This window comes from Palaemon carinicauda, chromosome 21, assembly GCF_036898095.1.
Source record: "Palaemon carinicauda isolate YSFRI2023 chromosome 21, ASM3689809v2, whole genome shotgun sequence".
Classification (NCBI taxonomy): domain Eukaryota; kingdom Metazoa; phylum Arthropoda; class Malacostraca; order Decapoda; family Palaemonidae; genus Palaemon; species Palaemon carinicauda.
The window spans coordinates 26,930,606-26,952,128 of record NC_090745.1 but is presented as its reverse complement, the minus strand read 5'-3'; the positions used below and the strand labels follow the sequence as shown (position 1 = coordinate 26,952,128).

Below are 21,523 nucleotides of genomic sequence, written 5' to 3'. Positions count from 1 at the left end.
CGGACTCAGCGAACCAGACGTTGCCCACTCCGTTGCCGTTTCCTCATCAGTTTTCGGATGAGGAACTATCTGATGAGGATGTTGCTGAACAACAAGACGATCAACAGTCAGAACTGGACGAGCCCAAGGCAACTCAACCATCATTGGACTTTAGAAAAGTCATGGCTGTATTCAAAGAGTTGTTTCCTGACCATTTTATTTCTGTGGCTCCTCGTTCTCCGCCGTCAGAGTTTGTATTAGGCATGCCTTCTACCGCACCTGCCTTTACTAAACTCGTCCTCTCACGCTCATCCAAGAGAGCTTTGCGGCTGTTAGGAGACTGGTTAGAGTCCAAGAAGAGTTTAGGGAAGACAGCATTTGCCTTTCCCCCATCTAAACTCTCTTCTAGATCGAGCGTCTGGTATGCCACGGGAGAAGTTCTCGGCTTGGGAGTTCCTGCCTCTGCCCAGGGCGACTTCTCAAGTCTTGTAGACTCTCCCCGCCGCCTTGCCATGAGACGCTCGAAGATTTGTTGGTCACCATCGGACCTGGACCACCTTCTTAAAGGGATCTTTAGGGCTTTCGAAGTCTTTAACTTTTTAGACTGGTGCTTAGGAGCCCTGAGCAGGAAAATCTCTTCGACAGATAAGGATATTTCTTTGCTCATTATGTCCTGCATGGACAAGGCCGTCCGTGATGGGTCCAATGAGCTAGCTGCCTCATTCACGTCCGGAGTCCTGAAAAAGCGAGAGTCTCTCTGTTCGTTCCTGTCTGCTGGAGTTACACCATGCCAGAGATCTGAACTTCTCTTTGCTCCCCTTTCCAAGTGCCTGTTTCCTGAAGTCTTGGTAAAGGAAATTGCCGCTTCGTTAGTTCAGAAGGACACCCACGATCTTGTTTCGTCCTCAGCTCGCAAAGCTCCCCCTTTGCCTTCATTATCCGCTAGACCGAGGATAGACACTCCAGCGTCTCACTTTATTCCGCCCTTTCGTGGCAGAGCCTCCAGCAGAGGAGGTGCTCGTGCCGAAGGGAAACGAGGGAAGAGGAAAGGACCCAAGTCCTCCAAGGGCAGAGTCTGACTGCCCGCAACTTCAGACAGCAGTGGGAGCCAGTCTCAAGAACTTCTGGCAAGCCTGGGAGAGGAGAGGCGCAGATTCACAATCTGTAAAGTTACTCAGAGAGGGGTACAAAATCCCTTTTGTACGCAAACCCCCTCTAGCAACGTCTCCCATCGATCTCTCTCCCAGGTACAGAGAGGAAGAAAAGAGACAAGCCCTGAAACTGGAAGTGTCTCTTTTGCTAGAGAAGGGAGCGGTGGTCAAAGTCTCGGACCTTCGATCACCGGGATTTTACAACCGTCTCTTCCTAGTTTCAAAGAAGACAGGAGGGTGGAGACCGGTGCTAGACGTCAGTGCTCTGAATGTCTTTGTCACAAACACGAAGTTCTCCATGGAGACCACAAAGTCAGTCTTAGCAGCGGTCAGAAGGGAAGACTGGATGGTCTCGCTAGACCTAAGGGACGCCTACTTCCACGTCCCCATTCACTCAGACTCCCAACCTTTTCTGAGATTCGTCTTCGAAAATGTGGTCTACCAGTTTCGGGCCCTATGCTTTGGCCTAAGCACAGCTCCTCTCGTGTTTACGAGGCTGATGAGGAATGTGGCCAAATTCCTCCACTTATCGGACATCCGAGCCTCCCTTTATTTGGATGTCTGGCTTCTCAGAGCCTCTTCCAGTCGTCGCTGTCTGAAGGATCTCAAGTGGACTCTAGATCTGACCAAGGAATTGGGACTCCTAGTCAATTTGGAAAAGTCGCAGCTGGTCCCATCCCAAACTATTCTGTATTTAGGGATGGAGATTGACAGTCTAGCTTTTCGGGCTTTTCCGTCGACCCCCAGAATAGATCAAGCCCTGCTATTCATCCAGAAGATGCTGAAGAAGGAATGCTGCTCAGTCAGGCGGTGGATGAGTCTGGTAGGGACGCTGTCATCCCTGGAACAATTTGTGTCACTAGGAAGACTACACCTCCGTCCTCTTCAATACCCTCTAACTTTTCACTGGAAAAAGGACAAGACGCTAGAAGCGGTCTCGATCCCGATTTCCGAAAAGAAAAAGTCTTGTCTGACTTGGTGGAAGGACAATATCAACCTAAGAGAGGGTCTTCCCCTGGCTGTTCAGACTCCCAACCACGTTCTCTTCTCGGACGCATCGGACTTGGGCTGGGGCGCGACACTAGACGGTCAGGAATGCTCAGGTCTGTGGAACTCGAGTCAGAGGAGCATGCATATCAACTGCAAGGAGCTGTTGGCAGTACATCTGGCCTTGAAAAGCTTCGAGTATCTCCTTCGAGGCAAAGTGGTAGAAGTAAACTCAGACAACACCACGGCCTTGGCGTACATCTCCAAACAAGGAGGTACCCACTCACTGACGTTGTACGAGATCGCAAGGGACCTGCTCATCTGGTCAAAAGGTCAAGACATCTCCCTAGTAACGAGGTTCATCCAAGGCAACTTGAATGTCATAGCAGATTGTCTCAGTCGGAAGGGACAAATAATTCCAACAGAATGGACCCTCCACAAGGATGTATGCAAGAGACTTTGGGCCACTTGGGGCCAACCAACCATAGATCTCTTTGCAACCTCGCTGACCAAGAGGCTTCCAATCTATTGCTCCCCAGTCCCGGACCCAGCAGCAATACATATAGATGCCTTCCTCCTAGATTGGTCACATTTGAATCTCTACGCATTCCCACCGTTCAAGATTGTCAACAAGGTACTGCAGAAGTTCGCCTCTCACGAAGGGACAAGGTTGACGTTAGTTGCTCCCCTCTGGCCCGCGAGAGAATGGTTCACCGAGGTACTTCGATGGCTAGTAGACGTTCCCATAAGTCTTCCTCTAAGGGTAGACCTTCTACGTCAGCCACACGTAAAGAAGGTACACCAAAGCCTCCACGCTCTTCGTCTGACTGCCTTCAGACTATCGAAAGACTCTCGAGAGCTAGAGGCTTTTCGAAGGAGGCAGCCAGTGCGATTGCTAGAGCAAGGAGAGCGTCTACCATTAGAGTCTACCAATCGAAGTGGGAAGTCTTCCGAGACTGGTGCAAGTCAGTTTCTGTATCCTCGACCAGTACCTCTGTAGCTCAAATAGCTGATTTTCTCTTATACCTGAGAAAAGGACGATCCCTTTCAGCTCCCACTATCAAGGGCTACAGAAGCATGTTGGCATCGGTCTTCCGGCATAGAGGCTTAGATCTTTCCAACAATAAAGATCTGCAAGACCTCCTTAAGTCTTTTGAGACCACCAAGGAGCGTCGTTTGGCTACCCCTGGATGGAATTTAGACGTGGTACTAAGATTCCTCATGTCAGACAGGTTTGAGCCGTTACAATCAGCCTCCCTGAAAGATCTCACTCTTAAGACTCTTTTCCTGGTATGCTTAGCCTCGGCTAAAAGAGTCAGTGAGATTCATGCCTTCAGAAAGAACATCGGATTTTCGTCGGAAAAAGCCACTTGTTCGCTGCAACTTGGTTTTCTAGCCAAAAATGAGCTGCCTTCTCGGCCTTGGCCTAAATCTTTCGATATTCCCAGCTTATCGGAGATCGTAGGCAATGAACTAGAAAGAGTCTTATGCCCTGTTAGAGCTCTTAAGTTCTATTTAAAGCGTACCAAACCTTTACGAGGCCAATCTGAAGCTTTATGGTGTTCAGTTAAGAAACCATCCTTGCCTATGTCAAAGAATGCTTTGTCATACTTTATCAGATTGTTAATACGAGAAGCTCATTCACATCTGAGTGAGGAAGACCGAACTTTGCTTAAGGTGAAGACGCACGAAGTTAGAGCTGTAGCAACTTCCTTGGCCTTTAAGCAAAATAGATCTCTGCGAAGTATAATGGACGCAACCTATTGGAGAAGCAAGTCAGTGTTCGCGTCATTTTACTTGAAAGATGTCCAGTCTCTTTACGAGAACTGCTACACACTGGGACCATTCGTAGCAGCGAGTGCAGTAGTGGGTGAGGGCTCAACCACTACAATTCCCTAATTCCATATCCTTTTAATCTGTCTCTTGAAATGTTTTTAATGTTGTTTTTTATGGGTTGTCCGGAAGGCTAAGAAGTCTTTCGCATCCTGGTTGATTTGGCGGGTGGTCAAAGTCATTTCTTGAGAGCGCCCAGATTAGGGGTTTGATGAGGTCCTGTTGTATGGGTTGCAGCCCTTGATACTTCAGCTCCTAGGGGTCTGTCAGCATCCTAAGAGGATCGAGAGGCTCCGTAAGGAAGACGTACTTATAAGGCAGAGTAATCGTCTAAGTCGACTTCCTTACCAGGTACCTATTTATTTTGTTTTTGTTATTTTGATAACTTCTAAAATGAAATAAAAACTCTTAGCTCATAAGATGTAAACATATTTAACTGGTCTCTACCCACCACCCTGGGTGTGAATCAGCTATATATTCACCGGCTAAGTTAAATATTTAAAAATGATATTTTAATTATAAAATAAATTTTTTAATATACTTACCCGGTGAATATATAAATGAAACGACCCTCCCTTCCTCCCCAATAGAGACGCAGTGGGATGAGAAGAAAATTGAGTCTTTGTTTACATGGAGTTTGGTATCTGGCCGACAGTTGGCGCTGATGGGCACACCCGCAACCTGTATAGCGATCGCTGGCGAGTTTTTTGTACAGTTTTTTGTCTGTCGAGCAACAGAGTTGCAGCTATATATTCACCGGGTAAGTATATTCAAAAATTTATTTTATAATTAAAATATCATTTTTCTAACTGCAGTATGTACTATACTGCAGAAATGCTGGCTACTCTATGATCTTATACTGTAGTTCTGCCGGCTAGGCTAGTACCTGACGGCACTAGCCGACAGAGAGAGGGAAAGCATGGAGAGAAGGGCTACCGTATTATTATAGTTTAGTACAATAAATAGGGTTGTAGGGACTACTGTCCCTACTGCCTTCTTCCAGAATGAGGATTCAAATGGAAGGGGGAAATGTAATCATTTTAGCTTCCATCCAGCCACAGAATCTGTTGCCAGCTGCTCTGCCGATTCCACGGTTTGTGGATGGCAGTCCAAGAGAGGACTGAAGAACAGTCAAAGTCATAAGGGTCTCCCACCGGCAGCTGTCATGGCGGGCACAACCTTAACCGGAGCCTTGCGTTGGTTAGGGGGAAGGTCAAAGTGACAATCAAGCCGCCTTTGTAGGAGCCCGGCCAGCATCACAATCCACCCGGCAAGCAGGGAAATTGTAGCATACTAGCCAATGATGTTGCGACGGCTAGGCCATCACTAAAGGACAGAGAGGGGAAGGGAAAAGGGTCTTATATTTTATGTCGGAAGAAGGCGTGCCGCCCACTTTCGGTCACAAACACAGAAACATAGTTCCTATACCGGCGCCATCTTTGGCGGCAGAAGAATAATGATTCCTCAGCCCAAGACCTTGCTGGATATAAGACATGTCTTCTAGACCACAAGGGAGAAGGTGGCGGCAATTGTACTACCACTTTCGGTTGTGGACTAGGGAAGCCGGGCTTCCTATGTCTGCAACTGTAAACCGGCAGGGGAGTGACTAGTCAGTAGGGTTGCCGACAACAAGACTGAATATTCTGAGTTACTGTCGTAATTCAAAGCTGGGATACTCACCGGTAAAGAGGGAAGATAGAAAAACACTAGCCTAGTCAAGCCGGAATACACTACAGTTGCTCCCCTACTTACGAACATTCGAGTTACGAACAACAGTACATACAAACATGTCTGCGCGTATGTCGAAAAATGTTCGGAAAGAGATGCTGTAAGTTAGATTTTGTATTGCGCACCTTTTTCCGAGTAGTGCTTATTTCCGCCGCTAATACCAACGCTTGGCGCTGTGAGAGCTCACCCAGCATCCATCTTCCTCTGCCCAGTTCGTTGCAGTGCGTAAGTGCGTGAATGTATCTCCAGTGCGCAAAGAACTTTTTTCATTTTTATCATTAAATATCTCGTGCATCCATTATTCAATATGGTTGGTGAAAAGCGAAAGGCTTCTAGTGAGAGTGGTAGTGCAAAGAAGAGGCAAGCCATTTCATTTGAAACGAAAGTGGCAATAATAAAGAAGCTTGATACGGGTGAGAAAATGGTGAGCGTTGCACGGGCATACAACTTGAATCGTTCGACCGTCGGTACCATTTATAAACAGAAAGATCGTATAATGGAACACGTGAAAGGTGCAGTGCCGATGCAATCGACGATCATTAGCAAAAAAAGAGGGAAAATCATAGAAGAGATGGAGAAACTTCTCACCATTTGGCTCGAGGATCAGCAGCAGCGGCGTATTCCTCTGAGCCTTATGCTCATTCAGGAGAAGGCAAAATCTATCTTTGAGGATGTCAAGGCTAAGGCTGGGGAAAGCGCTGCCGAAGAAACGTTTTCTGCCAGCCACGGGTGGTTTTCCCGTTTCAAGAAGAGGGCTAATCTCCACCATGTGTCCGTGTCCGGAGAGGCAGCATCTGCGGACAAAGAGGCTGCCGAGCGATTCCCCCAAGTGTTGAAGGAGATCATTGAGGAGGGTGGCTATTCGGCTAAGCAGATCTTCAATGTCGACGAAACGGGTCTTTTTGGGAAGAAAATGCCAGAGAAGACCTACATTAGCCGTGAGGAGAAGACGATGCCCGGATATAAAGCGGCTAAAGATCGCCTAACCTTAATGCTTGGGGCGAATGCTGAAGGGAGCTACAAGCTGAAGCCGCTGCTAGTTTACCGGGCAGCTAATCCTCGAGCCCTGAAGAACGTGACGAAAAGCTCTCTCCCCGTTATATGGATGTCAAACATGAAGGCATGGGTGACACTCGCTGTATTTGAGGACTGGTTCTTCCACCATTTCATCCCAGAAGTGAAGTTTTATTGCCGGGAAAATGGAATTCCATTCAAGATCCTGCTGGTGCTGGAGAATGCCCCTGGCCACCCCCCGCACTTGGATGATTTTCATCCTGATGTCAAAGTTGTGTACCTGCCGCCAAATACAACTTCACTTCTGCAGCCGATGGACCAAGGCGTTATCGCCAATTTCAAGAAATATTACACCCAACGGACGTACAGGATGGCTTTGAAAGCAGTGGATTCTGACCCCGAGATGACCTTACGGAGCTACTGGAAGTCGTATAACATCTTTAACTGCGTAAAAAAAATTGATGCATCATGGCGTGAGGTTACCGAGGTCAACCTCAACGCCGTGTGGAGGCCTCTATGCCCTCAGTTCGTCAACGACTTCCGTGGCTTTGATCAGGAGGGCATCAATAAAGAAATTCTCAGCACTCTTGTCGGCCTAAGTGACAAACTCGAGCTTGACCTGCAGGAGGAGGACTTCGAGGAATTGCTTGAGTCCCATGTTGAGGAATTGAGTAACCAAGACCTCATGGAGTTGGAGGCTCAGCAACGTGTCGAGGAGGAGGAGAAGGAAGAAACGCCTGTCCCCATGAAAAAATTCGAGACGAAACTCTTGGCCGAGGGGTTTTCGCTCATAGATAAAGCCATCGCACTCTTCGAGCAGCAAGACCCAAATATTGACCGTTGCACAAAGGTTGCAAATCAATTGAATGATGCCATACAGTACTACCGCATCATTTATGATGAAAAAAAGAAGAAAACTGTGCAATCGTCGTTAGATCGCTTCTTTCGGCCAGTTTCTAGTAAATCCTCTAAGGAAGATACTCATCAATCCTCATCTTCTCTTCAACCCTCAACTTCTTCCTACATTGAAGTTACGGAGGAGGAAGTAACTTTTGAAGCCCATTCCAGCAACGACGAAGACCCTCTCATGATATAAAATCCTCCTCTTCCTCCTCCTCCTCCTCCTCCATCATCTCCTTAAGCATCGAGTACATCTTCCAAAAGTAAGTTAAACTTCATTTTATTTATCTTATTACTTACTTGTACATTCTCTCTCTCTCTCTCTCTCTCTCTCTCTCTCTCTCTCTCTCTCTCTCTCTCTCTCTCTCTCTCTCTCTCTCTCTCTCTCTCTCTCTCTCTCTCTCTCTGTCTCTCTCTCTCTCTCTCTCTCTCTCTCTCTTTCTCTCTCTCTCTCTCTCTCTCTCTCATTTTATTAAATGTTTTTTTCAGTACAAACCAATACAGGTTACTTATACAAGCCTTAAACATACTTATATAAACCTTCAATATACTTATATAGGCCTTAAACATAAATTATAATACAAAATATAGCACTGAAGCAACTTGAGAACGATCGTTCGGAACGTAACTCGTTCGTAAGTTGGGGAGCGTCTGTACTCTATGGCAAGACCAAGATAGAGTTCTCGCCTAATGGCAACACTCAAGAGGGAAGGTATGGTTTACCCTTAAATCTCGAAAAGAGACGAGTATCGAATTATATTAGTAATTCTAGGAGATATACTATCTCCTACAGAATTGATAAAACGATACAAGAGGGTAAATGGGGATAATGTACGAAAGTATACTAAAACTCATTAGGCTAGCCTAACGCGAGTCGAGATCTCGGATACGCTACGTTACCGAGAGACTATCGTATACGATCGAAACATTTCACAGAAGAGGAAATATACGTGCATGATCTTATCTTCACTAGTATAATTTGCCTTAATACCTATAATTCATTAAAGCTAAATACTGGGAACGTCGTACTACTGACTAAATAAAGCATATATGGCGTACGACAGCGTCCAAAATGGCGCTTCCGGTGAACGGCTATACTCCGATAAACACATCTAAATTATGCTAATTTAACTGTGAGAGGGGAGCTAAAAATTATACACAGGAAAGATTAAATACTCAACTTTCCAGGGGCCGAAGATGCTGGAGAATGCATGATAAATCCAATAATTAGTAACACAACACCGAGAGCAAGCGGGAGATACACCGTGCTTAATTCGCTACTAACAAAGGAATGGATCGCCATGCGTGGCACTGTAGTAGTACGGGAAGGGGATCCTCCGGGTAACCTTGATGACGGCTCCCTTTCATTTTCGCCATTCTTCCCCCTCAGAGCGAAAACTCTATTCGGGGTGAAAATTACCACGTGTCGAATCGAGAAATACGTCCCCTGACATTATGCGATATCCTTAAGAATTTTTTTAAAGGATGCTCGCGCCAGGAGTTAGAATTCTGGAGACCTAAGGTCAATTCTCTGGGAGTATCACTGTAGCTAAATATCCCTTAGAAAGCTGCCTAAAGGAACTTTCCATCAGGACGACATGGCTGAGCCCCAAAAAAATAACGAAGAAAATTAATCCGTTCCCACCCTCTGAAAAAACACGTAGAAACAGTATACAGTATTACAGTAGAAAAACATGTTTTTAATTGTTCTAATTCACAACCTACACTCACAAAATAACAAATACAGCACCTATGTACTGGTTATGATCTGCAATAAAATGTGAAATTATTATGGAGTTCTTACCTTCGAGACAGATGGTAGCGGCTAATGGCGGTGTGTGCGGAGGAGGAGGGAGAGAGAAAGGGGAGGAGAGAGACTAGACGGCAACTCGTTCGGTACACTACACTTTTGCAATGCTACATAACATAACTTGAACTAAATTTAACCTAAATGAAATTAGCTTACTGTACGCACACTTAAAAATAAATGTTAATCTTACGTTACACTAAACTTAATTCTAATTTTGTTTTCATTTTCATTTTTTTACTTTTCGTCTCCCGGCTTGGCTCTTTTTGACTCGCTTTCACCTTTACTCTTTGCCTGCGATTTTAAAAGGAACCTATCTAGGGATGTTTGCTTTTGTCTCCGCTTCAAAATGTTACGAAAATGACGTACACAAGTGTCGTCACAAAAGGCTAACGCACGACCACACGCAAACTTGTCCGGGTGCCTCTTTTCCATAAATCAGAAAACTCCTGCCACTTCGCTAACATGTCTCTGATTTCCTTCGTAAAAAGGCGGTCCTCCTCTTCCACCATCTCCTCGCTACTGAGCTCCTGCAACACCTCCGAATGTTGCATCTCCTGGAGCTCGATCAACTTGAGCTCTTCCTGATGCTCCTCGACAAGGTCGTTCACGTCTGCCTCACCTACCTCCAGCCCCATGGACTTTCCAAGAGACACGATTTCATCCACCACAATAGGTTCGGGTTCATCAGGGTCTGGCGTATCGAACCCTTCAAAGTCCCTCTCAGCGACGGAAGCTGGCCACAATTTCTTCCATATTGAATTAAGAGTTCTTCGTATAACACCCTGCCATGCGTTGTCAAAAATTTTTAAGCAATGGACGATATTGAAATGTTCCTTCCAAAATTCACGAAGGGTGAGATTGGTGTTGTCTGTGACATCAAAGTATTTCTTGAACCTATGCTTCATGTACAGTTTTTTAAAGTTGGAAATTACTTGTTGGTCCATGGGCTGGAGGTGTGACGTGGTGTTGGGCGGGAGATAAAGGACCTTGATGAATCTGTACTCATCAAGAATGTCCTCTTCGAGACCAGGATCGTGACGAGGGACATTGTCGAGGCGTAGGAGACATTTCATTGACTGGTTTTTCTTAGCCAAATATTTTTTGACTGCCGCGTAACCCAAGCCTTAGCATTAGCCTGCCACATAACTTGCAGTTTTTCTTTCAAGATCCTTTGGTTCTTGAAACCACGAGTGTTTTCTAAGTGGTACACCAGCAGTGGCTTAACCTTATAATCACCGCTGGCATTGGGTTTATGGCCCGGTAGTCTCTTCTCCTCTGCCATGATGAATGTCGTCCTGGGCATCTTGTTCCAGAAAAAGCCAGTTTCATCGCAGTTGAATACTTGTTGGGGGATGTATCCTTGTTCTGCGATAACCGAGGCTAAGGTTTTGACGAAGTCCGCCTTGGCTTTCAAGTCGGAACTTGCTGCTTCCCCATGCCTGACAACTGGGTGTATCCCAGTCCGTTTTTTTTAAATTATCCAACCAGCCACGACTGGCTGGGAAGGTTTCCGCTGGCGTCGAAGTTTTCCCCCTCTCAGCTGCTTGCTTTCCTTTCAAGTCATCGTAGATTCCGCTGGCCTTTTCGCAGATGATCGTCTCGGTCATGCTAACTGTTTCTCCTTTATCCATATTAAAATAAGCCTCTCCATCTCGTCATGAATATCACTGCTCAGCTTGGAAAGGATGGTTAGTCCTTTGGAAGGCTTGGTGCACTTCATAGTATCCTTCTGCTTGAGGATGGTATGTATTGTTGATGTACTGCTCTCATATTGGCGAGCCAGCTCAGTCACTCATACACCACTCTCATGGTTTTTGGTTATTTCATGCTTATCTCGATTGTCATCATGCGCTTTTTCTTTTCACTACCCTTGTTTGCACTCACTTGCTGTGGACCCATTGTTTATTCACTTAATTCTGTACTGATTAACGCAAAACACATGTAAAAAATGCAAACACTACGGCCGATGCTCGGAGATAACTTTACATGACGGAGATCCGATGGGAAAGAGCGAACAATGCTGTCCTCGTGAGCAGCCTCTCGCACACTCGGCCACCTAGGGAACTGTCTTGTATCCTCGTATCTCGGGGAAAAAATTTGCTCGAAACTTTCCTCGTATCTCAAATTTCTCGTATGGTGGGACACTCGTATGTCGAGGTATTACTGTAGTTAACATTTCAATAACTGAAATATGGACTTAGCTAAATAAAGAAGGTTAGTAATGCTGTTGATTCCTTGCACAATCCCTATATGACTTTTGGTATACAACGTAAATTTCTATTCTCTCCCACCTTGGTGTACTAGAATTCATGCAGACAACTGTACCTAAACAATAACTAAACAACGAAGGGTGATGTGTAGAATATAACACTATTTGGGAAAAATTCGCTAAGATTGAGCGTTGCAAAAGGAAACCTATTATATTCTTTTCAGCTAAAGCTATCATTTTAGCTCCTCACACTGAAAATAAATTCTTAATTGCAAATAATTCATTACTTTACTCTATTTATGAACAGTTATTTTTTCTAGTTTAGTGGTCTAGTTGAACTAATATGATATTTAGTAATGAAAAAAATTGTATAGGGGAAGGCATTAGATTTATGATAAGATTGTGTCATTTGCCATGAATATAGCCATAGTTTAACATGTTTCAAATAAAGCGAAATCTTTAAAATACTGTTTTATGTCAAATATATACCACAAAGTGCTTGGCTTGTACCGTATACTGATTAGGCCTAATGATCCCTCATATACTGCATTGCACACACTGAAGAGGTTGAAAAGTCAGTCATCAAATCAATATTATACTGTACAGTAATTGTAATCATTAGAAAGAATTTCTAATGTACCGAAGTATCGGCTAGTGTAATGGTATTGGTATCGGTTTAGAAGAAAAAAAATTGGGCACGGTATCGGCTTCCAAAGTTATATCAGTGCATCTCTATATATACACAACATGAGAGTTGTCCTTGAAAGTAAGCCTTTTTCTTACACAGATATTGCTACTCTAATTGGGCTAATGATCTAGGTAAAAGTAATGCTTGGTCAAATTATGAGATATGAAGTTAACCCCTAACAAAGCTCAAAGTATGATTATTAGTAGGTGTAGGACATTGGATCTTCCCCATCCAGATCTTTTTAATACTGGATGCAGATAATCTAGAATTCTAAGTGTTATTCTTGATTTCACATTCACTTTTGAGGAACAGCTGGTCTTTTTAATTGTAAAATTAAATGTTTAAAAAAAAACTTAAGAATCTAGGGAACATATACTGTATATCATGAGGAAATGTTTTGAATTTCTGAACTGCAGTAGTTGGAATACTCTGTTTGTTTGGGTTTCAGCAATTTTCTCTTCTCTCCATTTTAGAGTATAGCATTATCTTATATTCAGTATAAAAAGTATACAGTATCGTGCTGTAGTGGTAACACATGGTCTTTACTCATGCTGTCTATTTACTTTCTTTCTAGGAGCGTACCAAGAATGCGCAATTTATCATCATCTCCTTGCGTTCACAAATGTTTGAGCTGGCAGACAGACTGGTAGGAATCTACAAGACATATAATGCCACTAAATCTGTCACCATTAATCCCAATAAATATGGAAACGTGGCTGGACCAACTCATGAAAAAACAAATGGTGCCTTGAATCAGACAACAATTGTTCCGCCTATTTTAACTGAAACTAGAGGGTAGTTGATAAAAAAATTAATTTTAACTTATAATTTTTAATTGGATTTTCATTATTATAGTGTATAGTTTTTCATGATGTATAGACAATAAATATTGGACTTTTTCTGCTTGTGAAATTTATTTGAAAGAAATATCGACTTTTCTGTCAATATATAGTTTTTATATTAATGTATATACCATATTACTTTTAATTTCATTCCTCATTAGTTTTTCAGTACAAATTTTTAGTTATTCTTGTGCTAGAATGTATTTTATTTAGTAAAGGTGCAATATACACTTGAATAGTATCCTTACAACAATATACTTTATAAGGTATTTTAACTAATCTTCCTAGCACTGTTTCCTTTGATTATGTTTGAAAAGTTATTTGATGGAAACAAGCAAATAGGATTTATTGGATGCTAGTTTTCAAGTTGGTAAATTCTAAAATGCTATTTTTGATATAATGAAACAGATATTTGTTCCTACACCTACAGACCAAACCTTTCGCTCATTATTATAAGAGAACACAACTTTGGCGAAGCTGAACTAGTCTTAAGACTTTTAGTGAGATAAACGTGCAGATCTGCATATGTTTGGCGGGGTCTCTGTGTAGGGAATGACCATCCTCCTAGTGGGTGCGGTTTAGGTGTTGTGAAAAGAAGTCCTAAAGGGATTCGTCATCTTCAGGGTCTTCCTCGAAGAAGTCCAAACTTCTTACTCTGGCGTCTCATTCACTCCCCTTTGACTCCTCGTTCAGTCTTCTGTGGAGGACAATCGAGCAAGAGTGGTGGCCAGTTGAAACCGGGTCAACCTTCAGTAGCCGAGTATACTGCTATTTCCCCCAGCGAAGGGGCAGCGCCCTTGGCCAGAGGGACGTCTATGTCCACTGACGTTATGTGTCGGCTCTGGTCGTCCTTGGGAATCTTGGGTTCTCCTACAAAGAAATGACTGGCTGGGGTGCTTCAGAGGGAGGCGCAATGGTAGTGGACATCTGCCTCTCCAGGAGTTGACCTCAGTCTTCCCCTCTGAGACTTTGGGGCAGGTGACCCTCCAGAGCTTCTCGTGTCCCTAGCTGTAGCACTTTCTGCCTCTGCTCATGCACCCATCATTCATGGATCTCTGGCATATGAAAAAGAGTACTGGCAGACTGGTACCCTTCTGAGTGACCAGGAGGGTGAGCCTTACAAGGCAAACCCAGTCTTCTCAGCTTGCTGATTGCACTGCACACCCTCAGATTGAGTTTGGTTAGAGGTCTAAGGTCCCGTAGCACATGAAGCCCATAACTTTATGTGCTTGCTTGCGAGTGATGGTATCTCAGTGGTTTTTCCCTTGGGGGATGAGGAAATGAGAACTGGATTCTCCATGGCCTCATTCCAGCTTCTTGGAGCAGGATGATGAGTCTACTAGGAGACTGTTTACAGTTCCCGGCTTTTCCGTCATGTCTATAAAACACAAAAGCATGCTTGGCAATTTGTTAGGCTAGGTCCTTCGGGTCCTGCGCCTAGGGCTTCTTCTCCTTACGGGGAAGAGCTTGCTTTTTCCTCTGACAGTAAACAAGAAAAACACCCTTGTCTTACTCGCCACCATACGAGCTTGTCTCATTCTACAGAACTGCATACGGCAAATTGTCAACCTCCTACAAGTGAGCTGACGAGTTTTCATTATCGATCCCACGTTGCTCAGACACGCGGGTGAGTAGACCCTAGGTTAGTGAGAGAGTCTTGATTAGAGTTGCGCATCCAACCACCGAGCGAGGTGGGTGGGCGACCTCCTTTCACTGATAGAGATCTACTTCCGACTTAGGTCGCAATTAGCGAATTCATGTCTCTCACTGCTTCGGCAGTGTGCATACACTCACAATCTGAGCGCATGCACCTACACAGGGAAAAGCTATATCGGTAGCTTGCCAGTGATCACCTATTCACTTGACCACAGTAGTACATGCACACACTGCTGTTCGTGAACGCTTACCTGTGTATCCTACCTCAGTAGTTCATGCACACTCTTTTTTGCACAGTCCAGGTCTCGCTAATAAACGTGAACGTTCACCTGTTCATGTTCGCCCTGCTCACGGTTTACCCAGAGCAGGTAACCAGTATGCACTCTTGCAGTTCCTCGGTAGGTTTTTCTTCATTCGTAAAGGACACCTCATGGTTTTCAGAGTTGGTGCAAGCAGTTAAGCAGGAAGTCTCTGGACCAGCCCCACTTCCACCTGCAGTACCGAGTGCTCCTCGTATATCACTCGAAATTTCAGAGTACCCTACGACTACTAGTGACCCCAGGCGTAGGAGTTCTGCCACTAGACAGGCTCACATAATGCCAGCAACTTGTTTTTTTTCTCAGCAGCAGTCTTCCAGTTATCAGCGATACCTGCATTCTAAGATCTCCCAGACTGATTTTGACCCAAGTGGGAAAATTGTTGATTGTTCCAGTTAATCCCTGGAAGAGGAGGAGAGATCAACGCCTCTCCTGGGGGATATTCTGCATCAGAGAAATGGCAGGGGTGAGAGATCTCATGAGTTGATTACAATCAACTTTAACCAATAGATTTTGTCTAGACCAAACCTTCCACTCCTTTGCCAGAGTTGGCTGACAGTTCTGCTGTACACCTGAAAGTTTTGTGACTGACAGAGGTGACAAGGAAGCAGTGAAACATTACTCCTTGCAACCTTTTCAGTCCAGCCTCAAGAGAGAGAAAGGATACGAAGTCTATTCCCAAGAACCCTTTCTCAAGACTAGGCCCTAGATCCTCGGGAGAATGTTCAAGGTTCTGTACCATCTGTAGCGAGATAGAAGGAGTGCAGTCTCGCTCCTAGGTTTAAAGCCCCTGCTGGGGACATACTTAACAACCTTGACCCACCTCGAGCTCCTATGTGTGCGGACTCAGGATGTGGAAGATTATTTAGATGAGAGTTCTGACCAATCTGTTGACCTGCCAACAACAGCTAGTCCTAATCTCTCGTCTGGAGCAGGAGACAGATCGCATCTTTAAGTAGGTGTTAGCTTGCGTAAGGAAGATTAATTCCTTAGGTGACCCACCTCACATAAGCCCTTAGTGAAAGGATTAGTCTTAGACCGTCTCTATAAAGCCTAGAGACTATCAAGACTAGGGTTGCCATGCCTTGGTCTGGAGGGGTCTTAGGGGCCAAGAAAAGAACTTTAGCCCAAGAAGTAGGAGTATCCCAATCACCCAGAGCAGGTTACTTATCTCGTTTGCTTCCTCCTCCATACATACGACTGAGGAAGCCTTATGAGATAGTAGACGATGACCTGTCTCCTATGCCATTGGACTTTGTGTTGATACACATCACCATCATAGATAAACCGGCAGGTTTGCCCGTGGCTTTCTCTGCAGTGGAAACCGGAAACATGGAACCGATTGCAAAGTGTGTTCTTTACAAGCCGGTCATAGTTGGACTACAGGATTGGTTCAGTCTGATATCTCTTCCAAAATTAAGATTTCTCCAATGAGCAGAGAACGGAAGCAATGTCAGCCTTTTTGCTTTCTGGCATGAGCATAATGGAGTTTATAACTCATAGCATTGTCAACCAGTGGTCCAACTGGTGCTTGAAATGTCATGACTCCATTTCAAGATTCCAGAGGCATGCGAGGGGATCTGCAGAAAAATAGGCTCTTGAGGCTGAAGTACAGACCATGCTAGAGAAGAATGTTCTCCAGGATTTTACAGTCCACTCTTTCTTGTAGAAAAGGTGTCTGGAGGCCAGAAACTAGTCATCATCCTCTTCGCTCTGAACGTGCACAAACTCCATTCGAGATGGATACATACATACTTGCAGATCCTAATTTATCCATCGTTATGGAAGTACCTCAGATTTGTCTTGAAATAATTAACATACCCGTGCTGTTTCGGGCTGTCCACACAGCCCCTCAGGTTTTCACGAGGATTCTCTCCCTAGTGTCAACCTGGGCTCACAAGAACGGCACTTGTATTCTTTGATACTAGGATGATTGGCTTGTTCTGGCAGACTCGGTGCAGCAACTTCTCTTACACCGAGACAGGCTAATTGAGTTTTGTCACGATCTAGGGATCGTGATAAACGGAGAGAAATCATCTCTGCTACTGTCTCAGAAACTGGAGTACTGACAGTCCTTGAGGTATGAACATCCGATTTGCAAACTTTCAGATTTAAGAAAGCAAATTACCACAAGTCAAAAATATGTTCAAACTCCAAGGAGTTATAATTTTGAAATTTTCACCACTTCCGACTGGGTCCCAGTGCTGTTCAGCACAGACTTGCTTTATTCAAAATCAGTTGTGTTTGCTACAGTGATACCTCGTTTATCGCGGTTAATGGGGACCGGAGCCCCCGCGATAGGTGAAAATCTGCTAAGTAGGATTGGGCCCCTCCCCCGTAATTTTTTTGTGAGGGTACAAGAATGTGTAAAATACTCTATGTATATATAACGGATTTTGAGCAAAGCGAAAAATCTATTTGTTCCGTAACTGAATACAAACCACGCTATTTACATGGGGTAATTACTTTGGCGACAGCCGATGACGAGCCATAAAGTTTTAACGAGGGTTTCCTACCCCACCGCTAGTTAGCGGGGGTTAGGGAGGGGTAGCTGGCTACCTCTCCCGCCTCACACACACCGGTGATTGATTCATTTTACTTTTGGCTCGGAGAGACGACAGACCTGTCAGCGCTCTCCTCTCTTTTGACTGCCATAATTTTTGTCTGCTTTTTCTTTCAGCGTTTGTGTGTGAAGTTGGCCTATACTCTCCTTATGCGCACTTGCCCTGGACTTTCCGGCCGCCCTTGTGGGACCTTTATGTCGGCCGTGGAAACGGATCCTCACTCCTTATGCCCCCAGTGTAGGGGCCAACGGTGTGATAGTTCTAATTTGTGCATTGAGTGTTGGGAGTGGTCTACCTCCTAGTGGGAGAGGTTTGCCCGGCTACGTAAGAAGAAGGCTAAAAGGGATATTTCTCCTTCCGAGGTTCCTTGGAAGAGAGAAAATCCTAGGTCTTCTTCTTCCGCCACCCATTCCTCCTCCGAAGCTCCCGCTCGGGCGGCCTCTTCCGAGAGGCCGGCGAGTGGTAGGGTAGACCATAATGTTGATGCCATTAACCGATCCCGTGGTGAGGAAGAGGTCGTTGCCTACCATAGCGAGGCGGCTGCCCCTCCCCCTCGGAGGAGGTATTTGTTTCTAACAATGACCTTTTTCAGCTTTGGGCTTCCTTGGGGCTACAGGGTTCGCCCTCCAAGGAAGCCTTGTTTGGTATGATCAAACGGGGTGCGGCTGCCGAGCAATCATCAACCTCAGCGGACATAGATCCTCTGTCTGTGGTTGACGTTGTTGTGTCGGAAACATCCTGTGGGTCTGACCAAACTCCTGTTCCTGTGGCTGCGGTAGCAGAAGGCTCTGTCTCCCCCTCTGAACATACTTCGAGGGAGGAGCTTAGTCCCACGGTCTCTCCTTCCGTTGAGACTCCCTCTCGGGGGAGTTCTCTGGTAGAGACGCCTCTTCGGAGGCCTATTGATGGTCAGCCTGCTGATCCCACGGCCCCTCGTGGGCGTATAAGGCGGAAGGCTCGCCCTCCCCTTCGCCGTAGAGGCCTTCCTTCCCCCTTCAAAGGGGTTAAGAGGCGCCTCTTCGGCTCGTCGTCACCACAGTCCTCTGTGGAGGAGACGACTCGCTGTTCTCCTAACCTGCCTGCTACCAACCTTGACCTCTCCAGGGATCCTTCGCGATCCCCGTCGGAGGATGGTCGTCCTTCGGGACAGTGTGAGCTGTCACCTCAACCACCTACATCTAAAGCTGCTGACGCACTTTACGCGCTGGAGACTGCCACTGGGCAACCTCCTGACCCTTCGGGGTCTCAGGGACTTGAGCGCGCAGCTGCACCGCTCGCTCCTAAGCGTAAGGCTCCGCCTGCGCACCCTGCTGCTGTTGTTCCTGACGTTCCTGACAAAGTGCCTCGGCGCTCACCCTTAGGCGTTCGTGCCACTGTTCCTGTTGCTCGCCAGGGTTCCCCTGCGCGCCCACGCCCATCGGCGCCCCGTCGCCCTCCAGCAGTTCCTGAAGTAGCACGCCAGCGCCCAACTGCGCAAACGCGCCCTGTTCCTGTTATAGTGCCGCCGCGCTCTCCTGCGCACTTGCGGCCAGTTCCTGACAAGGCGCCTACGCGTCCACCGGTACCCCAGCGGTCTCCAGCGCTCACGCGCCATCCGGCACCTCGCCGGCCCCCTGTTCCTGTTTCATCGCGCGCGATCCAGGAGGTTCCTGAGTTGGCGCACAGGCGCCCACAGGTTCCCACGGACTCGTCGCGCCCTGCGGGGGAGAGACGCGATACGCGTCCCCACGCGATTCCAGCTCCAGCGCTCACGCGCACCCCAACGCACCCACGTGTCGCTTTGGACCCATCGCGCTCACCTAAGGAGGTTCGCGATACAAAGGAGGCTCGCAATATGAGAGAGGTTCGTGATGCGTGCCCGCGCGCAGTTCCTGTTCCAGCACCAACGTGACCATGCGTCGCGACGACTCAGCTCGTCGCCCCAGAGGTTGCCAAGCCAGCGCACAGGCGCTCACGGCCGCCTCTGGAACCAAGCGAATCTACTACAGATATGATCGCGCCCGACGCGTTCCTGCTTCACGCCCCGTCCCTGTCTTTAAGACAGCGGTGGTGGCGCAACTAACTCCAGAGCGCCCTCACGCGGCTCGCACCACGCGACCTCCGAAGCAGTGAACCCCGGTGCGACCTGTTCCTGATGCGCGCCCACGATCGCCAGCGCAACTAGCGCTTGCACAGGCGAGTAAACCGGTCCAGCCAGACCGTCATCAAACCTCTCGTTCCCAGGTCGCTCGCGACCCTGCTATCGCGCCCTCGGCCAATCCTACCGGACACCTGCTCGGGCGCTCCTGTTATCGCTCGCCCTCCGGGGCCGCACCAGGTTGCTGCACGCCCGCGCGTTCAGCCTCCTCCTGTTCCAGCCCCTGATCGCCGCACGTCCACACCATCGCCCACTCGCGCTTGCGGGCATGTTCCCGCTCAGGCTGCCGTGCGCTCCCGCTCTGTCGCCATCGCGCCCCCGCCCAAACGGGTGCGCGCGCACGCGATTTTCCAGCTTCGCGCCCTTTTCTCGCGCGCGACCCTGAGCTGGGCCCGTCACACTAGCCCCAGCGCGATCGCCGACAGGCGGTTTCTTCCTAATCGCGTTCCCCTCCCCGCAAGCGCAGACCAGCGCGCTCGCCAGAGGGGGAACGCTCCTCAGACAGGTCTAAGGATTCTTCTCTTACAGCCCTGCAGGTGAACCCTCGGTTGTCAAGTCCTCCTAGGGATCCCTCGATCCCCTTCCCTCCAGAGGGAGTGTCTGACAGACAGCGCTGCTGTCAGTCAACAGCCCTGGTTCGACACCCTACTCAGAGCTCTCGTGCGGGCGATTAAGCCAGCCCTCTCTGATTCGGGTCGCGAGCCAGCGGCAGCTTCCTCCCCCCTGAAGAGGAAGAGAGGAGTCTCTCTTGTGGATCCTCCTCCGAGGCCTGTGCTGTCCCTGCGTAGATCCTTGCGCAAGGATCCTACTCCCCCTCAGACCTTCTCGCCCTCTCCTGCGGAGGAGGATTACCCCTCCTCAGGGGAGTCGGTTGAGCAGGAATACTCCCCCATCGCACCAATGGTGGATGTTCCTCCTCTTCCCAAGAGGTCTCCTCGTCCCGAGGTGGAGAAGGACTTGCCCCCTTCGCTTCCAGAGTCCTGCATCCCTCCCAGGAGAGAACCTAAGGACTCTTAAGATGATTCCCAAATCGTCTACTAGGATCAGACAGGAACAGCCCAGAGCTGTCGAGGATGCCCATGTTTCCCCCCAGGAAGAGCCTCTGGGGTCCGGAGACTTCGCTGCAAGTCCGACAGGAGGCGAACACCAGGAGTCAGAACACGCGTTCTGGCAAGTCCTGACTCATGAGGAACCTTAATGGGATTCCAGACCCTGAAGTCCCACCTCGTGAAGGTAAGGACACGGTCCTGGATTGCGTCTACTCAGAAGCCCTGTAGAGCCAGCGCAGCATTGCCCTGGTCCCAAGGGATGAAGAGCGCCAGAGACAAGATCGAGGGCCAGCTTGCGGAGCTTGAATCCTCCAGCAGATCCAGTGCCGGGAATAAGCTCCTCCCTCCTCCTCGTGTCCATCAGAGGAGGTACTTTGAAATCCTCGAGGAGTCTTCGCTGAGCCTTCCCTTACATCACTCCGTGGAAGGACTCACAGGGGGAGTCCCTCTTGAGAGGCTCTCCAACCGGCACGTATCCTTCTCAGCCACTGAGATCCAGAGCCAGGAGAAGGTCATCAAGTGCGCCATGCAGGCCACTTCATGGCTCGACATCTGGCTGGGGTCTCTGGGCATCCTGGTGCGGTCCGAGGATCTCTCCAAGGAAAGCGCTGGAAACCTTCCTCCTCTCGGGCACTCGGACCATTGAGTTCCTGTCCCAC

General features: G+C 47.3%; 1 protein-coding gene across 2 annotated transcripts in view; it reads left to right on the top strand.

The window, feature by feature from the left end:
- The window catches only part of glu (structural maintenance of chromosomes 4-like protein gluon), a 134,272-nt gene extending 120,901 nt beyond the window's left edge, over positions 1-13,371 (top strand). For both annotated transcript variants that reach the window (XM_068344913.1, XM_068344912.1), the window contains exon 9: positions 12,874-13,371. In XM_068344913.1, coding sequence (XP_068201014.1) covers positions 12,874-13,098 — 225 coding nt within the window. In that variant the 3' untranslated portion in view covers positions 13,099-13,371. The remainder of the gene's footprint in view (positions 1-12,873) is intronic.
- Positions 13,372-21,523: the final 8,152 nt, after the last annotated feature.